Here is a 19,083-nt window from a genome sequence, read left to right on the forward strand (position 1 = left end):
AAAAAAAAAAAAAAAAAAACAAAAAAACAATAAAACACAAACAAATTTCAAGAAGGTTGCAAAGAACATGAAGAACATGAAACCCCAAGTGTGATTCCTGTGGGCCGACACTGGACACTGGTTGCACATCCCAGAAGCTGGCCCTGACCTCACACCTCTTTTATGAAGCTTTCCTTGAATTAATTACGATCTTCTCAGTGTTCCCAAAGCACTTCTTATGTTTAACTGCAGCACTTCCTTGTTTGCTCAGTGTGTACATTTATGTCTAGCCCTGAGGATGGTTTCTTCAAGAAGGGAACCTTGAGTCATGTTTATATCCTCAACAGAACCTGAGTTTTATATATGTTGTGTTCAGTTAAGAATGAAATTCAATCTAAAGAACATTTTTTTAACTTAATACATTTTTTAAGTTAAAAAATGTTTTAAAAGTATCTTTTCACTTTTTGAACCAATTGTTATTATTATTATTATTATTATTATTTTTGAGACAGGGTCTTACTCTGTCACCCAGGCTGGAGTGCAGTGGCGCGATCTCAGCTCACTGCAACCTCTGCCTCCCAGGTTCAAGCGATTCTCATGCCTCAGCCTCCCGAGTAGTTGGGACTACAGGCACATCATGCCCAGCTAATTTTTATAATTTTAGTAGAGACAGGATTTCACCATGTTGCCCAACCTGATCTGGCACTCCTGGACTCGAGTCATCTGCCTGCCTTGGCCTCCGAAAGTGCTGGGATTACAGGCATGAGCTACCAGGCCTGGCCAGAGCTGATTAATTTTTACCCTGAGTTTTTAAATATAATTAAATCTTGTGATTGAATATATGAATAAGTAGAGAAAAGAGATCTCCTATTTAGAATTCCAAACAATTTAAGTAGTGGGTTTTTATAGTGACTTTTTTTCCCAAAAAGTACCACGTGGAAGGGGGGGAAAAGTCTCTTTACAGTGGTGACATGTGACAAAGACACCTCAGCCATGTGACCAAAATCAACATTATTCAAAAAGAAACTGAGTATTAAAATAAACCTTTCCTTAATAGTAAAAAAATAAAATAAAATTAACATAATCAGTGATGTCATGTTGATAGTATGAATTCTTGGTAGGATGAAAATGGCTCATTACCCCTGTGGTCTTCCTCCCCACAATCCATAACCTCCATCTAACCATGAGAGAAAAAATCAAATGAATCCTAATGAGGAACATTATCCAAAATACATGACCATTACTCCTGAAAACTCTCAGGGTCATCAAAAACAAGTACTGTCTGAGCGATTTTCACAGCCGAGAGGAGCCTAAAGAGGTATGAAGACTCGGGCCAGGCACGGTGGCTCACGCCTGTAATCCCAGCACTTTGAGAGGCCAAGGCGGGCATATCACCTGAGGTCAGGAGTTTAAGACCAGCCTGGCCAACATGGTGAAACCTTGTCTTTACTAAAAACACAAAAAAGCTGGGGGTGGTGGTGGGCACCTGTAATCCCAGCTACTTGGGAGGCTGAGGCAGGAGTATTGCTTGAACCAGGGGGACAGAGGTTGCAGAAAGCCGAGATCGCACCACTGCCCTCCAGCCTGGGCAACAAGAGTGAAACTCCGTATAAAAAAAAAAAAAAAAAGAGACATGAGGACTAAATGTAACGTGGTATCTTGAATGAGATCCTAGAACAGACAAAGGACTTTAGATATAAACTAAAGAAATTTGAATAAAGTATGGTCTTTAGTTTACAACCTGCATCAATATTGGTTCATTAATTGTAACCTGTGTTCCACATTAATGTAAGATATTCATAATGAGGGAGACTGAGTCCAGGTTATGTGGAAACTCTCTGTGCTATCATTTCTATTTTTTCATAAATCAAAATTTTTCTTTAAAAATTGCCTTAAAAAAATTAAACCTGGGGGAGGAGAATTTATGTCTGAGTGAGAGCAAGCAATGAGTGTAGAGAAGAGGGACAGCATTTTCTGAGCAACAAACTGTCCCTGAGAAAGAATGTATCTGTAAAATGCACCTAACTTTTTAGCTTTTGTATTAGATAATCAGCGTTTTCTCCTTGAGAGGTTGCCCCTTAGGCCTAAGTCAGAGTTAATAGATTAAATAATAGTAAATGAACAGAATGTTTTCAACCTAATAAATAAACAACAAGTAACTAAATTATCAGAACTGGATGGAATGCACTCAAGATGTGTGTGTATGTGTGTGTGTGTGGTGGTGGTGGTGGTGTAGGGGGGTCACATGAATGTGTGTGAACTTTGGTTGAACTCTCTGAAGCGTTATCCAGAATCTCAACTACACAGGTCAGTAAGTGATGTTATTACCCCCATTTTACAGAAGAGGAAACAGAGGTCACTATAGTGGGTGACTGAAGAAGGGTTGCTAGTGAGTATTGATTTTTTTTTCCAAGCATACTTCAGAAGTTGCTGTAGATATTATATAGGCCAGTATACTTCTCACCTTAGTAACAGCCTGGCAAAATGTTACAATCACTCAAAGTACTGAGTTAAGGCTGGGCATGGTGGCTCAAACCTGTAATCCCAGCACTTTGGGAGGCCGAGGCAGGCAGATCACTTGAGGCCAGGAATTCAAACCAGCCTGGCCAAAATGGCGAATCCCCGTCACTACTAAAAGTACAAAAATTATCTGGGCATGATGGCGCATTCCTGTAATCCCAGCTACTCAGGTGGCTGAGGCATGAGAATTGCTTGAACCCGGGAGAGAGAGGTTGCAGTTAGCTGAGACCACCTCACTGCACTCCAGCCTGGGCAACAGAGTGAAACTCTGTCCCCCTGCACCCCCCCCTCCAAAAAAATGATGCTGCGTTAAAAGAATCAAATTCTAGTATTTGTAGAACCACGTTATGCAATGAGCTGGACACATATGACTCTTGATTTAATCTGCATTAAACTAAGTGAAGGTAGTACTCTCACTTTATGGATGAGGGAACTGAGGTTCAGAGTGACTGAGTAATTTACTCAAGATCACACAGCTAATGTGCAGTGGAAATGGCATTGAACTCTGAATCTCCGATTCCAAAACCCATGATCTTTCTATTACACCCCACACCTCTGCCAAATACAGATATCTCTGAACATCTGAAACACTCTGGAGTTTTTTAAAAAATGCAAATATCCTGGTCCCAGTCTTCCATTCTTGGGGGAAGGGGGCAAAAGTGTCTGTCTCTGGGTATTTGTTCTTTCATATTGAAAAATGCATTTAAATGCAAGACAATTAACTACTAATATTCCTTCCATCTATTATCAACCGCTGTTAACATTTTGACATATCACTTTCAATTTTTCCTGTATAATTGCAGTTTCAAAAATTACAAATTAACATATTGTTTCTTAAGAAAAAAAATAGAAGATAAAGCTACAGTCTTTTCTGATCTCTCCTCTATCCTGATCATTCTACAAACTTTCTAGCCAAGACAGCATCATTATGAGCTTAGCATATTTCCTTCCAGGACTTTGGAAAAGTATGTTGATATTGACAAATGTCATACTGTGCACATTGGTCTGCAACCTCTTTCAGTGAGCACAGTGGAGTGGCCAAGAGGATGGACTCCATGTATGTAGGGCTGTGGCTTAGAGAGGGTCACTTGTCTTCTCTGTGCTTCAGTTCCTCATCTGTAAAATGGAAACAGTAATCGTGTCTGCTTCATATGGTAGTTCTAAAGATTAAATCACTCGATGCATGTAAAACCCTCAGAATGTTTATTAACTGTTAAGTAAGAATTACTATATATATATATTTCGTGAATGCAACATTTAAAAATGTATACATGTTGACACATTTAGAGCAGGTTCATAACTTTTAACTTCTGAAGTATAGTTCTTAATATATATGTATCATATTTTATTTATCATCCCTCTATTTTTGGCATCCATGGGGTTTTCTGTTTTCTGTAGTCACAGACAATTCTGCAGTATTTTGTTCAATTTTTTTGGTAAGTAATATGCAAACATTTATTTTGAGTAGATACCTATAAGTGGAATCTGGTCCTAGGATATGGACATCTTTAGTTTTAATCAGAACTACAAAGGTTTTCTCCAAATGTCCTGTCAGAATTTACACTCCCACTGGTTCGACATGAGAATACTGATTTCTCTATAGATTTAAGAATATATGCTTATTATTGCCTTTAATCTTGGACAATATAATGAGTGAAATGCAGTAATTTATTTATTTAATTTTCATTTTTCTGATTATCAGTGAGATGTAGGTCATATTTCATAACATTTATAATTTGTCTTTTTGTAAATTGTGATTTGTCTACACATGGTTGTCTTTTGGTAAATGTGCCTTTTTCTTACCGATTTTTTGACATTTTATATGCTCTGAATACTGTTACGTGTGTTACAAAGATTTTCTCCCAGTCTTTCTCATTTTACTTGGGTTTATGGTATAATTTGTCATGTTGAAATTTAAAATTCTGATATAATCAACATTTTCAGTCATTTTTTCATGGTTTTAGATTTTTGTTTGTTTGTGAATTTTTTTTTAAACTCCACTGGTGACTCTGATGCCCAGTCGGGAATGAGAACCATTGTTCTAGGCTATTGCCTGGGAAGGGGTTCTTGCTGTGCATGAGAGACTGTGTTATCACTTCACATGAATTAAATCATATTTAATACTCATCACAGTGCTATGGGGAGTCAGAGATGCCATACCCATTTTAGAGAGGAGGAAACTAAACCTCAGAGACTCAGTAGCTTGTCTAAGGTAGAGAAGGTGGTAGGACTTCAGAAATTTACCTAGGTCTATTATGCTAAAACCTCCGGGCTTATATATATATTTTTAATCAGAGAAAAACCAATTGCTGTGAGAAAGCAGAATGGCACAGCAGTTATTTTGCATCTCTTTTCATTGTAAAGAGAATTATCTTTAAACTGCGAATGTTGAAACAAAATATTGAGAACCAAGAGAAGCATGGCTGGTAGATCTTGGGACTCTGTCCTTGGACTAGTGACTTCACCCCATCACCTATCTGTTACTTACAAAGGGGTGAATCAGGGAACTATCTGGGGCCAAGGTTTTATGAGGAATCAAGAGATCACTATTTGCCCATAGATGAATTCATATCTTTGGTACCAAACATTATAGTAGCCCCATGTTATGATATAAAGAGTAGGAGGAATATAGGCTTGATATTGGGCATCTAAATCCCAGATCTGCCAGTGATTAACTTATTGATCTTGCTATGCCTAGTGTGACTCTGAGGCCACAGAAGATGGTCACACAATTTTTATTCCTTTACCCCTTCCATGTGTGATCTATGAACCCCATTAGGAATCTTCAAGAACGCGTGAAGATGAGAAAGATGTTGGAAAACTAGGGAGAGTAGAAAACCTTGATTTTAAAGTTTTATTTTTTTAATGAAAATCTAGAATGAATGACTTGCATTGTTTATGAACACTTATAGAAAAGTGGCAATGGCCAATAATAGCTGGTGTGGAGCCATTTGCCAGAAGAAAAATAACTTGGCAGAGTAGGGGATTGTGGTGCACATAGTGTGCTTGTGTATTTACACCTCTCCCAACATCTTTGTGAATGAGGTGGAGAAGTGAGTCATATATGAAAATACGGACAAGACCTTTAAGCTGTGGAGTTTACAACACATTTCTGGACCCTATAAAATGAAATTAAAGGAAATAAGTGGCAAAACAAATGAAATAATCTAGACTATACTTTAGAGCAGTGTTTCCTAAACATTTTTTTTGGCAAAATTGGTATGATAGTAGATGTTTTATCAGAAAAGAATTCCAAGGGTCATTATATCTGAAAAATTCCACATCTAGGTTTTAGAGAGCCATAGTACACATGAACTTATTAAAGATTCTAAGAAGTTCTGCAGAGAGGAAACCTGTTCAGTGTAATCTCACTCAGCATTTCCTATATGTATTTACCATGGGATCTTGTTTAGGGAAGATCTGTTAATATCTTCCAGGCACCAGTGTTCCACTAAACTTATGCTGTTTTACAGTTATGAACTCCAAACTATCAGCGATAACCTAGGTTTGGGGTTAACCTGGCATTGGGAGTAAGAATATATCATCTAGAATCAAACTGTTTAGATTCAGAACCCAGTTGCATAACCTGTAAGCTTGATGACCTCAGGAAAATTATTTAACTTTTTAGTGGCTAGGTTTCCTCATTCTAAAAATTAAGATAAGAAGTAGAAGTTCCAGTGAATTGGAGCCAAATGATTAGGAGTATACCAAAACCCTTACCTGCTAACCTACAAACATCCCACTGATCTCAGTAGATTGTTCTAACTTTCAATTATTTATGCATTGGTTTAAACATTTTCTGTAGCGTTCTATATTTTTAGCCTCTGCTAGCTCGTGTCCATGCCTTTTAGGAAAATAGTCTCCTGAGAATCTTTACTCTAAGTGGCTTAGTAATGGGATAAAAAATGAGAAGCAGGCTTCTGGGGGAAGTACACTGTTTGCCTTAGCATGTATTCTCTGGGGAAGGGAACAAGCAAACAAGCAGATATACAGAGCTCTGAGCTCCAAGGCCGTTTCTGGCGTATATGGGTAGGTTCAAAGACAGCATCATTCAATTGATGAAGACACCGACGCTCAGACTAGACAAGCTTGCAGGAACTAGACACTTAGAGCCAAAAACTGCTTCAGAATTTACCCTCCATTTTTACAGTAGACAGACCTTTGCTTCCAAAAGGTCTGTCCTCAGACTGGCTGCAGCCCTGGCTCTCTCCTGCAAGGAGTCTTCTCTGAGTTAGGCAGCCCAAACTACCTGGAAGGGAGAGTGGAAGAAGAAATAATCTCATAAAGAGGGAGGTGGCTGAAAGAAAAAAATGTCCAAAGAATCACACAAGAGACATGCCAAAAGGAAGCAGGAATGAGATCCCAAAAGATGGTCTTTGGGGTGAGAATCCCATGGAAGGTCCAGCTTGAATCTCTCCAAGATCTCCTCCTCCAGACTAGAGTGGGGGATAATCTTGAGCTCCCTATAGAATTTAATTGTGCTGCTCATACTTTCTTGAATATTTCTAGTTTCCTATAAATGCCAGTGGGTTTAATTTCCATATTGTTGGTCAACTGGGGTATTGTTGGCCCTCCCGGAAGAGGAAATCAGTGAAACATGTAAGAACTTCCATCAGTATCTCCTTGCGACTTCTCCAACTTTTGCAACTACCATATCTCACTCCAAATGTTGTTGTTGCCCCAGACAGTTCCTGTCTCGTCCCACTACAGTCTAGTCTTAAAACAGCTGCCAGAATGCGTCTTTTAAAACATGAATCAAATGATATCTCTCTTCTGCCTAATTACCTTGCATAGCTTCTTATAATGGCCAAAATGGCCCTCCATAATCTATTCCTGGTAACTTCTCTGCCTGGTGTCTTCACACCCCCACTTCCTGCTCACTCTGCCCCAGTCACACCGGCCTCCTTGTTGGTCTGCCCTCACGTTGTGCATTCTCTTACTCCAGGACCCTTGCACTGGCTGTTCCCTCACGTTTTTCTCCCTCACTGATTTCAGGTTCATGCTTAAACATTACCTGTTTATTTTTTTATGACTTCGTCGCTACATTGTTTAAAAATAGCACCTCCATGAACAATGGTGTAGCCAGTCCCTTTCCAGCTTCATCTGTCTCCGTGATGCTGACCACCATCTGAAGACTATATATTTTACTTCTTTACCATACCTACCATTTGTCTCCTCCTTCAAGAACGTAAAGCTTCACGAGGGCTGAGATTTTTTTTTCTGCTTTTCCCACTGTTACACCCCAGCACCTAGAACAGTGGTTAACACAAAAAAGGTGCTTAACTGAATGAATTATTGAACGTTCCTGTCTATTTACCTAAGACCGGTGATTTAGGACATTTTTTTGTAAATTTCTTTGATATTGTCCCCAGTAACCTCTGAAACAGGCCAGGACATAACTTCACTTAGGTTTACTCCAAGACAACAGCACGTAGCACATAGTGGTCCAAGAAGCTCTCCCTTGCCAGTCTATTCTCATCTCAAAAGATGCCTAGGCCTTCCTTCGTTTCGAAGTGTGCTCTCAAAAAAAATAAAAATAAAAAAAAAGAGCTGAGAAAAATTTAGGGTGAAACAAATATTGAAGAATAAAATGACACATAAAATGTAATGTGCTCCATCTTTCAGAGAAATGAGCATCTATACCAAGTTGAGGAGGCAGAGTGTAAGGAATACCTACTGAATATCTATTAATGAAGACAAAAATTGTTAGGTTCAGACAAAAATTGTTAGGTGCTTTTGCTTTTTTAAACTCTCATTAAGCTGCCAGGTAATATTATCATCTTAATTTTAAACACAGAATACCAACTTCAGAATGGCCAATTAATATATCCAAAGGTAGTGAGTAGCAGAACCAAAATTTGAACTCAGATAGCCCACATACTTGCAAGATACTGTTCTCTCTTTTCAATAAATAAAATAGAGGAGGAGGAGGAGACGGGGTGCCCAGTTTCTGGTCAAGAGAAGATCCAGAAAGACAAGCCAACTTTTCACCATTATGAAATCTGTTTCTATAGTTTTATTTACTTGTGACCAATCCCCCTTTAGAAAGACTTTGTTAAAGGATAGGAGAAGAAAGGGGTTTCTCGTGAATACTTAGAAAAATTGGTGATTCATTTCACCTTGCCTGTATCTTCTGTTTGAATCCTGATTAAGCAAGGTTTTATGCTGCCATCTTTTATGCATAAATTAAATATTAGACAAATCATGAAATTGTTTTTGAAAAGTTCAAGCCTTTATTGCCTTCCCCTAGATGTCCACTTGGAGTAGTATCAAGAGTGCTTTCTTTATCCCTCAGCAAAGATGTGGTGAGTGTATATGGGTCAATTTGTAAACCTACACAGATACTTGTTGAAAAGTAAAAATTCATTTGTTAAAAGTATGATCCTAATCAGGCTTGTAAATTAACTTTCGAGGCTCTCTTAGCAATCAAAATTATTGGTTTCTAAGGATCCATACTAGTAAATTAGAAAGACGCCAATAAGGAAATTACATGCCAAACTGGAGGGTTGTTTATTAACAAATTGATTCCAATGGGAAAGAAATGATTTAAACAATTCAGCTCTATGTTCAGTATGTAATTAACCAGAAACTTCACTCATGTAAGACTTCTGCCAAGTAAGTAGCAGTTACATATAATCTCATCATAACTCCCATGCCCCACCCCCCATTTGTTAGCCTGGGCATAATATTTTAAACATTTTTTAATAATCACATACCTATACCTATCATAAGTATTTACCCAATGGTTATCATTATAACCACTTAACAAATAAAGTTAAGTTTTCATTATAAAAGTAATAAATGTGGCTGGGCACAGTGGCTCACGCCTGTAATCCCAGCACTTTGGGAGGTCAAGGCAGGTGGATCACGAGGTCAGGAGATCGAGATCATCCCGGTTAAAGTGGTGAAACCTCTTTCCTACTAAAAATACAAAAAATTAGCCAGGCGTGGTGGCAAGCACCTGTAGTCTCACTTACTCGGGAGCCTGAGGCAGGAGAATGACATGAACCCGGGAGGCGGAGTTTGCAGTGGGCCGAGATCGTGCCACTGCATTCCAGCCTGGGCAACAGAGCGAGACTCTGTCTCAAAAAAAAAAAAGCAATAAATGTCTCTAGGAAAGTTGAACTATGATTTTAAAAAAAGAGAAAGAAGGAAACAAAAAAGTTGAACTATGATTTTAAAAAAAGAGAAAGAAGGAAACAAAATCACCCCTAAGCCCTTCATCTGGAGACCGCCACCGCACTCAGGTCTTGAAGTGCTTACCAACACGTTTTTTAATACATGTTGTTGTTTTTGTTACTCACTTTTTAATGATTGCCTAATCTTCCATTGTGGGATTATACCACAGTCCACTTCATCATTCCTCTATTATGGGAGTTTAGTTAGCTTAGAAGTTTTGGTGAAATGCTGTGTGAATTTTCCCGTAAGTTAAATCTCTAACACTAGAAAAACTGAGTCATGAGACATAAATTGTTTTATTGTTATCCTCAAAGCTAGAAACTTCTCTGTGGAAGTGGATGCTTCCAGGGGTGGGGTGTGAGTGAAGAGCACTATATCCTATGGTCTGCTTCCCAGAACTTCTTCCCTGCTCCCCTTCCTTCCCGAACTCTCCCACAAATAAGCATGCCAGAGGTGTGTCCATTCTTGGTTCTTGAATTTGCTGTGCTCTCAGCTCTGCATAAGGCAGGAATTGGTTATGTCTTCTTTTGAAGCTTCATCTTAGGTAAATAGTAGGTGGAACCTACCCATTCTCTTTCTTCCTGAGCCAAGAAGGATGACATTGCTCTTTGCTTTGTTTAACAAGTAATCTCTGCCAGAGAAAGCTTCAGACCTGCCGCTGTCTCTCTGGCGTTACCTCCCCACTATTTTCTCTCTCCCTAATGGGGGCCCCTCTGTGGGTTTCCCTAGCCACAGTCCTCAAGGATGTGTTGCCTGGAGTTGAAGCCATAAATAATGGCTGCACCATGAGCCTGTTTGAGGTTACTTATTGTATTTACTACATCCAGAGGTTTTAATTATTTGTGTTTGACATAATGGTAGTAATAATAATAAAAGTTAGTATTTTAGTGGAGTGCTCACTGTATGTATGCCTGGCAGGAAAGGCAGTGTGGTTAAAAAACTAATGACTCTGAGATTAGGAAAAGAAATGGGCCTTGTTCTCTAGCTGCTTAAGGCAAAGCACCTTCATCTCTGATTTTATCTTTTTATGTCTCCCTTAACCTTTTCAAAGGATTGTTGGGATGGTCACAGAAAAGAATTCTGTACTATAAAGTGATACTTAAGTATGAAAAGGCATCACTACCGTTCTTTTGAACTTTATACCATTAACAATTCAGGCAATAGATAAACCTCTTCAACCACAAGTTCAGTGAATTTTAATTTTTTGAAATTTTAGAGTTATTTAAGTTATATTTTCAGATACTTTCTGTCCATTTAAATATGCAGTAACCCCTATTATCTGTTTGTTTTAATAAAGTGTATACAATACTCCTTGTTTTTCTCCATAATAAGTAGCATTACCAAGGAAATCACACACTTTCTGACTAAGTAGCAGATAATTTGCCAGGCATTTATGTTAGAGGACCAACTAAAATAAATGACTTTTTTTGTAATAACCATAAGAACTAAAATATCACTATCTAAAGACATTGAAATTGAGAAGCTGTAGTAAATAATCATTATTTTCACGTTTTTATGGCATTTAATGAAAGCAGCTTCCCAGCTCTTCGCACGAATGTGGGAGTGGGGTGTTTCCATACTTAGCAAGTGCTTCCAGCAGGAAAACACTGACTGCAAGTTGACATCTTTGTGTTGGGGGTTCAGTGCATTTGAGTAGACTTTGCCAAGTGTTGCTGCTGACCAACATTCATTTTTTAGTTCATTTCTGCTTCAGAACCAGTGTAAAGAGTCCAGGTTTTGCAAGAAAACTGTGGCATAATTACAAATGAGCTCCAGTCCCCCACAGCCTATTCTCAGAAAGGGACAAGACAGATATAAATAAAACTCTTGAGTCATCCAGCCTAATTTTTTTAGGGGATGCATTTGGACAAATTATACAACCCACCTTGTGCCTCTTATCTATGTCTGGTGATTTTGCATCTAGCACTCAGCAGATGCCATAGTAACCCAAAAGAGTCCAAGGAATTTGGTTCTACAATTAGGGAGCATTTGAGACATCAAGCAAACTCTGATACGCAGGCAGTTATTACCTTTGAGAAAGAAGTTATTGCCTTTTTCTGATAATACATCACAGCTACATTCCTTAAAAACTCTAAGACTATTTATACTTGTGATGTTCCAACACTTTTTGAGAGCATTTTAAAAATTGTTTTTTCACTGAGGTGTTTAAGAATAGTCAAGAATAAATGTCAGTTTGAATTTTATATATATATATATATATATACACACACACACACATATGAGAATAATATGAAAATATAAACAATTATTACAAATCAGTAAAAAATCTCTGTGATAAAAAATGGTATAAACTGATAATTCATTAAAAAAATGCAAATGGCTACTAAACCTAGGAAAAATGTTTAGTGTCATCAGCAATTAAATAAAAAAATTGAGCAATGAGTTATTTGCTGTTTTCATCTGTCAAGTCAAGAATATTGAAAATTCTTAAAGTTAGTACAGGTGGGAAACATGGATCTTCTAGTGGAAAGATAGAAGAGATGAGTATAGTCTTTCTGGAAGGCAATGGGACAATATATAAATAATCTTTAAAGGGTAGTTTCTGATTAAACAATTTGACCCCTAGGCATTTATTCTGAGAAATCAGACAAGTAGGCAAAAATTTATGTATAATGTTGTCCATTATTTCTAGTGGCAGAAAAACAAGAAGCAGCACATATATCGATCACTAGAGTATTGGTTAAAGAATTTATGACTGCATCTATGCAGCAGATCATCAGGCAGCCATTAAAAATGGTCTGATTAGGGTAGGAATGGCTAATGTAAAAGCGGGAAATATCTTATTCATCCTTGCATTGTCCAAGTACCTAGCTTGGCCCATAATATTTGATTTAAAGATGATATTCCTCAGGGAGATATGATGTGCTCTTTCTTTCCCATTGGATTCCTGAAATTCTCTTTATTTAGCCACATAGTGATCAGTGTAATAGTCAAATCTGAGGGTGACATGGAATGTGATGAACTTTTTTTCCGTTTTCTTACCCACAAACTTTTCTCATATCCTTGGATAATTTTGATCCTTTTGAGGAGATTATAGAAGACGTCCTGAATATAATGTCTTCTTACCACTTCCACTCCCACCAACGTGGACATAGCCACATTCACGTCTTGTCTGCATTTCAGCACCAGCCTGTTGACAGGCCTTGCTTGGTCTATCTTATCCCTTAAAGTTTGTTCTCAACATAGAAGTTAGACTGATCCTTTTAAGCCTATGAGATCATATTATTCCTCTGCTCAAAATTTTGCAAAGACCCCTATTTCTTTCAGAATCAAAACCATAGTCCTTAAAATGGCCTGCAATGCCCTGTGTTTATTCTGACACTGTCTCCTGTTATTTTCCCCTTGACCTCCTCCACTCTCGTCAACCCACCTTGTGGCTGTCTCTTCAACAGGCCAGGCACGCTGCCATCTTCCGGCCTTCACCTCCCTCAACTCCTTTAGGCCTGTACATAAATCGTGCCATCCCAATGAGGCCCCATGTGTCTGCCCTATTTAGTCCTGCAATCTGCCCTCACCCTGCCTCAGGAATGCCCATTTGCTTCCCCCTGCTCTGCCTTGCATTGTTGCCTTAGACCTTCTCATTATAACATGCACAAATGAGTTTCTGTGTGTTGTTTGTGTCCCCTCAACTTCAATGTAAGCTTTATAAAGGAAAGCATCTTTATTTTGTTCACTGATGGATTCCAAGCTGCTAGAAGGATCATTGGCCACTGTTGGGTGCTACAAATGCATGTATTTATTGAATAGCTTGAATGGAAAGTAATTATATATATACATATTATTTTATTTATTTATTTATTTATTTATTTATTTATTTATTTAATTTTGAGACAGAGTCTCGCTTTGTCGCCCAGGTTGGAGTGCAGTGGCACGATCTTGGCTCACTGCAACCTCCACCTCCCTGGTTCAAGCAATTCCCCTGTCTCAGCCTCCCAAGTAGCTGGGATTAGGATTACAGGCACACACCACCATGCATGGCTAATTCTTTTGTGTTTTTAGTAGAGATGGGGTTTCACTATGTTGGCCAGATTGGTCTCGAACTCCTGACCTCAGGCAATCCACCTGCCTCCGCCCCGCAAAGTGCTGGGATTACAGGCATGAGTCACCGGCACCTGGCCTATATAAACATATTAGTGGTAATTATATTAGATCATTTTTACTATGTGCCAAGTGGTGCGTATGTATCATATCATCAACATTCCCAATGAACTTACGAAGCAGGTATAATTAAGACCAGCAAGTTACAGATGGAAAAACTGAGGATTAGAAACATGAAAGTACATTGTCTCACAAGCAATAAATTTAGATGTTAGATATAAATCAAGTAAGTCTGATCCCCCTATTCAAGCAGAACAATGTTGCTTCTATCTTATTTATTTATTGTAATTCCATAGAATTTCATTTGGGAAGTGGGGAGGTTTCCTATGTAAATATATTTGGCAACAACTGTCTTAAATATTTTAACCAAATCAAAATCTTACAGTGGCAACTCTAGGCCTTTAGCAGATTTTCATGTGATTAAATTGTGACATGTGAACTAACTGCCCCACCTCCTGCCACTTAGTACTTGGTTTTAAAGAAGAAAAAGTAAACAACTTTTGCAAATTTAAGGACTCTTTTCTACTCTTATAAAAACAATTATATTCGTGAACTCTCCATTTTGTTGTGTTAGGTTTTATTGTACTGGTTCTGCATCTTTGACCTGCGTTAGTTCCAGTGACTGTCTCCTCACCCTCCCCATTCTCTCTTCTAGGAGAATGATATAAACCTGACCCACATTGAATCTAGACCTTCTCGTTTAAAGAAAGATGAGTATGAATTTTTCACCCATTTGGATAAACGTAGCCTGCCTGCTCTGACAAACATCATCAAGATCTTGAGGCACGACATTGGGGCCACTGTCCATGAGCTTTCACGAGATAAGAAGAAAGACACAGGTAAGAACTAGAGGAATTTTGCAACATAAGTAACTCCACACTGTCTTCATAAAATAACAGCAAGATATATATTTAACAGCATATTTAAATATATGTATATTTAATATATATGTATTGGAAATAATGCCTTGGAAGACTGTTTGGGGGATTGAGCGGATATAGGTTGGGGACCTAGGCAAGTGCGTGGTATATTTTAGACATATAATGAATTTTAGTTCTTTTTCCCCTTCCTAAAGATAGCTATTTCTTTTCTCTTTTCTTTTTTCTCTCTCTCTCTCTTTTTTTAACTTTATAAGCTTTTAATTTGTATTTATTTTTATTTTTCTCTCTTTTTTTTCTTTTGACTTTTATTTTAAATTCAGGGTTATAGGTACAGGTTTTTTACATGGGTGAATTGTGTGTCATGGGAATTTGGTGTACAGATAATTTTGTGACCCACGTAATCAGTGTAATACCCAATAAGTAGTATCTAGTTTTCAACAAAACCCATGAAAACAAGCAATGGGGAAAGGAATTCCTAGTCAATACATGCTGCTGGGATAACTGGAAAGCCATATGCAGAAGATTGAAACTGGACCACTGCCTTTTACCATATACAAAAATCAACTCAAGATGGTTGAATGGATTTTTGCATCTCTCCATTCCAACCAGAGGGATCTCCCCATATAGCTCCAGTTCATAACATGCCAATTCCAGAGCTGGAGCTACCTGGCTTCTTGTTACTAGGGCTTTCATTGTCATTTTCCATCTTCTTATCTGTCTCTTCTACTCATACAAGCTCCTTATGGGCAGGTACACTCTTACCTATATTTGTATCCTCAGGTACACTGCTTGGTACACAGGTGCTCTGCACATATTTCCAAGTGAATGACTAATAAAGGAGTTGTCAAAACTTGCATTGTCCCATTATTTACATACTGAAATGCTACCCATCCTCTCCGAATTGGGGGTGGGGGCGGGGAAGGGTGATGGAGTGTAGCAATTATAAGTGTGGGCTTGAAGTTGAATAACCTGTGGTTCAAGTCCTGCTTCTTCCACCTATTGAGTTTGATACCCCTGACAAATTGCTTTAACTGCCCTGACCTCAATTTTTCATAGGGCTTTTGTGAGGATTAAATGAAGTCATACATAAACAGTGCTTAGAACAGTGCCTGGTGCACTGTAGGGCTGGACAAATGATACCATGTGGTTGTTATTATGATTATGATTAGCCTGAAAGCAATACAGAGGAGCAAAGTGACTGCTTTTTAGGGCCTCAAGTATATTCAAGTGAACCATTTTTTAATAGACGTTTTATTTTATTTTTTATTTTTATTTTATTCTTTTTAGACAGAGTGTTGCTCTTGTTGCCCAGGCTGGAGTGCAATGGTGCGATCTCGGCTCACCACAACCTCCACCTCCCAGGTTCAAGCCATTCTCCTGCCTCAACCTCTCGAGTAGCTGGGATTATAGGCATGCGCCACCAAGCCCGGCTAATTTTTGTATTTTCTGTACAGACGGTCTGTCACCATGTTTGTCAAGCTGGTCTCGAACTCTTGACCTCAGGTGATCTACCCGCCTCAGCCTCCCAAAGTGTTGGGATTACAAGCGTGAACCTCTGCGTCTGACCTTAATAGGCTTTTTAAAAGAGCAATATTAGGCTTACAGAAAAATTGCACAGAAAGTACAGAGAGTTCCCAGGTCTTTCATCCCTACCTCAGTTTCTTCTATTGACATCTTGCATTTGTGTGTGGTTTTTTTTTTTTTTTTTTTTTTTAGAATTGATGAGCCAATATTGATATATTATCTCAACTGAAGTCCATAGCTTACATTCGGGATCATGCTTTGTGTTTTGTAGTTTTATTGATTTTGACAAATGCGTAATGTCATGTATCTACCATTTCAATGTCATACAGAATAGTTTACTTGCCCTAAAAATGCCCCATGCTCCAGCTATTCATTCCTTCTTCTTTACACACTCCTTGCAGCAACCACTGATTTTTTTACTAGCTCCATAGTTTTGCTTTTTCAAGAATGTCACATAGTTGAAATCATACAGTATGTAGCCTTTTCAGACTGGCTTCCTCCATTTAGCAATACATATTTACAAATCCTCCATGTCTTTTTGTGACTTGATAGCTCATTTCTCTTTGTTCCTGAATAATATTCCATTGTCAGGATGTATCACAGTGTGCTTATGCATTCACCTATTGAAGGACATCTTGGTTGCTTCCAATTTTTGATGCTTATGAATAAAGCTGTGAATAAACATTTATGTGCAGGTTTTTGTGTGAAGATAAGTTTTCAACTGATTCAAGTAAATACTTAAGAATGTGATTGCAGAGATGAACTTCTTTAAAAAGTTATTTTTTTCTACTGTAAAATCGAGTTTCTTTCCAAAACACTTGGAAAGACTTTGGGTCAAGAGGAATTCATGCACCATAGCTGAAAGAAGCATTTGAATAGGCAGAGATGCTTTAAAATGAGACAAGATCCACCCCGTAAAATAGGCCACTGAAACATTTTTCAAAAGGTAGCTCCGTGGTCTTTCTAGGAGACTCATCTCTGCCTTCATTCTCCTGTAGGTATAACCAAGGTAAGGAAAGCCCACCCCAGTGTTCTGGCTTTGCAGAGAGTGGGCAGCCATGCAGATGGGCTCAGGTCCCTGGAGGGCAGGCACTGGGAATTCCTCCCTGGATCATTCCTATCTGCCTTCTTTCCTTTTCAGCCTCCCAAGCTGCTTCCCCAATGACTGCCCTCTCTTGCTTTTTTCCGGCCACCTGCTCTCAACAGGAGCTGCAGACCCTCTGGACAAAGGGCCTGCCAGATCCTGGGGCAATTCAGCCTCTGGTTGGAGCAGGTGGAGGCTGGGCCAGCTGGGGCCATGAGGAAGGAAATCAAAGCAATTGACAGGCAGACAGCCAGCCCCTGGAGGAGCCAGAGAATATATAGTAAACCAGCTGGAGAGCCGGCAGCCTGAACTGGAGGCTCAGAAAGGAGGTTCTTAGCGGGGACATAGAGGGGGAGTTAGGAGTGCAGACTCAGGAACCACGGTGACCACACTTGGTGTGACTTTGAGCAAATCATTCACCCTTGCAGTCTCCCACTGTATCAAAGGGGAGTCACAACAGCCTCTGCCTTATAGGATTGGTGAAATCACACAAGTGAAGCACTGGGAACAGAGCAGAGCATGTTTAAGGACTTAAAGATATTCTCTATTCTTACCATTATCATCATTATCGTTATAAACACTGGCATGAGCACAAGAGCTACCGAAAGGCAGCCTGTACACAGCTCCTTTTTCAGAGAGTCTGGCAACTGGAAAGTGACCTGAGAGGTCATGCAGTCCTACAGACTCCTTCATTTTTCATTGTAAAAACAGAGGCTGGGACTTGCCTTAAGGCAAAGAATGGGTTCTAGGGGGTCACGGGCAAGGGTGTGTTGAGAGCTGCTCTGTGCCAGGCACAGTGCTAGGAGAGAAAGGGTCAAACTGCCTGTTCTTAAGGGGCTCGCAGCCTGGCAAAGGAGAAGACACACCCAGGTAAGTAGAATAGAGGAACAGGTGCTGTGAGAAAGACAAGGTTGGTGCAATTCGGCCTGTTCCCTGCTTGTGTTTAGCTCTGAGAATCCAGGAAGTATGAAAGTAAAAAAAGCTAATGATATCTTTTTTTTTGAGATGGAGCCTCACTCTGTCGCCCAGGCTGGAGTACACGGGAGCACAATCTCTGCTCACTACAACCTCCGTCTTCTGGGTTCAAGCAATTCTCCTGCCTCAGCCTCACTGAGTAGCTGGGATTACAGGTGCATGCCACCACACCCAGCTAATTTTTATATTTTTAGTAGAGACAGGGTTTCGCCATGTTGGTCAGGTTGGTCTTGCACTCCTGACCTCAGGTGATCTGCCCACCTCGGCCTCCCAAAGTGCTGAGATTACAAGTGTAAGCCACAGTGCCCAGCCTAAAAAGCTAATGTTTTTACATAGAGACATCATGTAATAAAAGTTGGGCTTATTGGAACCTGGAGGAAGCACAGGTTCATTTCCCTAGCAAGGATTCTCACGTCTTTGCTCAAAATAGCAAGGTTGTTGATATTTGAAGTGGGATGACATTTTCCCTAGGGAAGAAAAACTGGCTAAGACCAACCCTTTAAAACAACATGTGTTTTGTGACCCTTATTTCTTCAGATGATTGGTCACCCAATCCCATAGTGGCTGCCCCCACCTGACCTTAACTTACCTGTAATGAGACAGCTGATGCTGACATGCCACAACCTGGCATCTGCCAAGAAAGGCTCTTTGGGTTTCTGTGACAGTTTCCATGAAGTGGGGTCTGGGCCAAGAAACAGGTCTTTTTAAGGAGAACAACAATTTCTTTGCAAAATCGCCCTTTCTATAGGACTCAGTGGGAGAACAGTCAGAGGAAGAAAAGCATTGTAGTAGATCTGAACCTTTGATTCTTTCTCTGGACAA

General features: G+C 39.3%; 1 protein-coding gene across 1 annotated transcript in view; it reads left to right on the plus strand.

Annotated features, from left to right (window-relative positions):
* The window catches only part of PAH (phenylalanine hydroxylase), a 71,142-nt gene that overhangs the window by 7,100 nt on the left and 44,959 nt on the right, over positions 1-19,083 (plus strand). Inside the window, exon 3 of the mRNA XM_011968639.1 lies at positions 14,453-14,636. Coding sequence (XP_011824029.1) covers positions 14,453-14,636 — 184 coding nt within the window. The remainder of the gene's footprint in view (positions 1-14,452; positions 14,637-19,083) is intronic.

Source organism: Mandrillus leucophaeus, unplaced genomic scaffold (genome assembly GCF_000951045.1).
Source record: "Mandrillus leucophaeus isolate KB7577 unplaced genomic scaffold, Mleu.le_1.0 Scaffold852, whole genome shotgun sequence".
Classification (NCBI taxonomy): Eukaryota; Metazoa; Chordata; class Mammalia; order Primates; family Cercopithecidae; genus Mandrillus; species Mandrillus leucophaeus.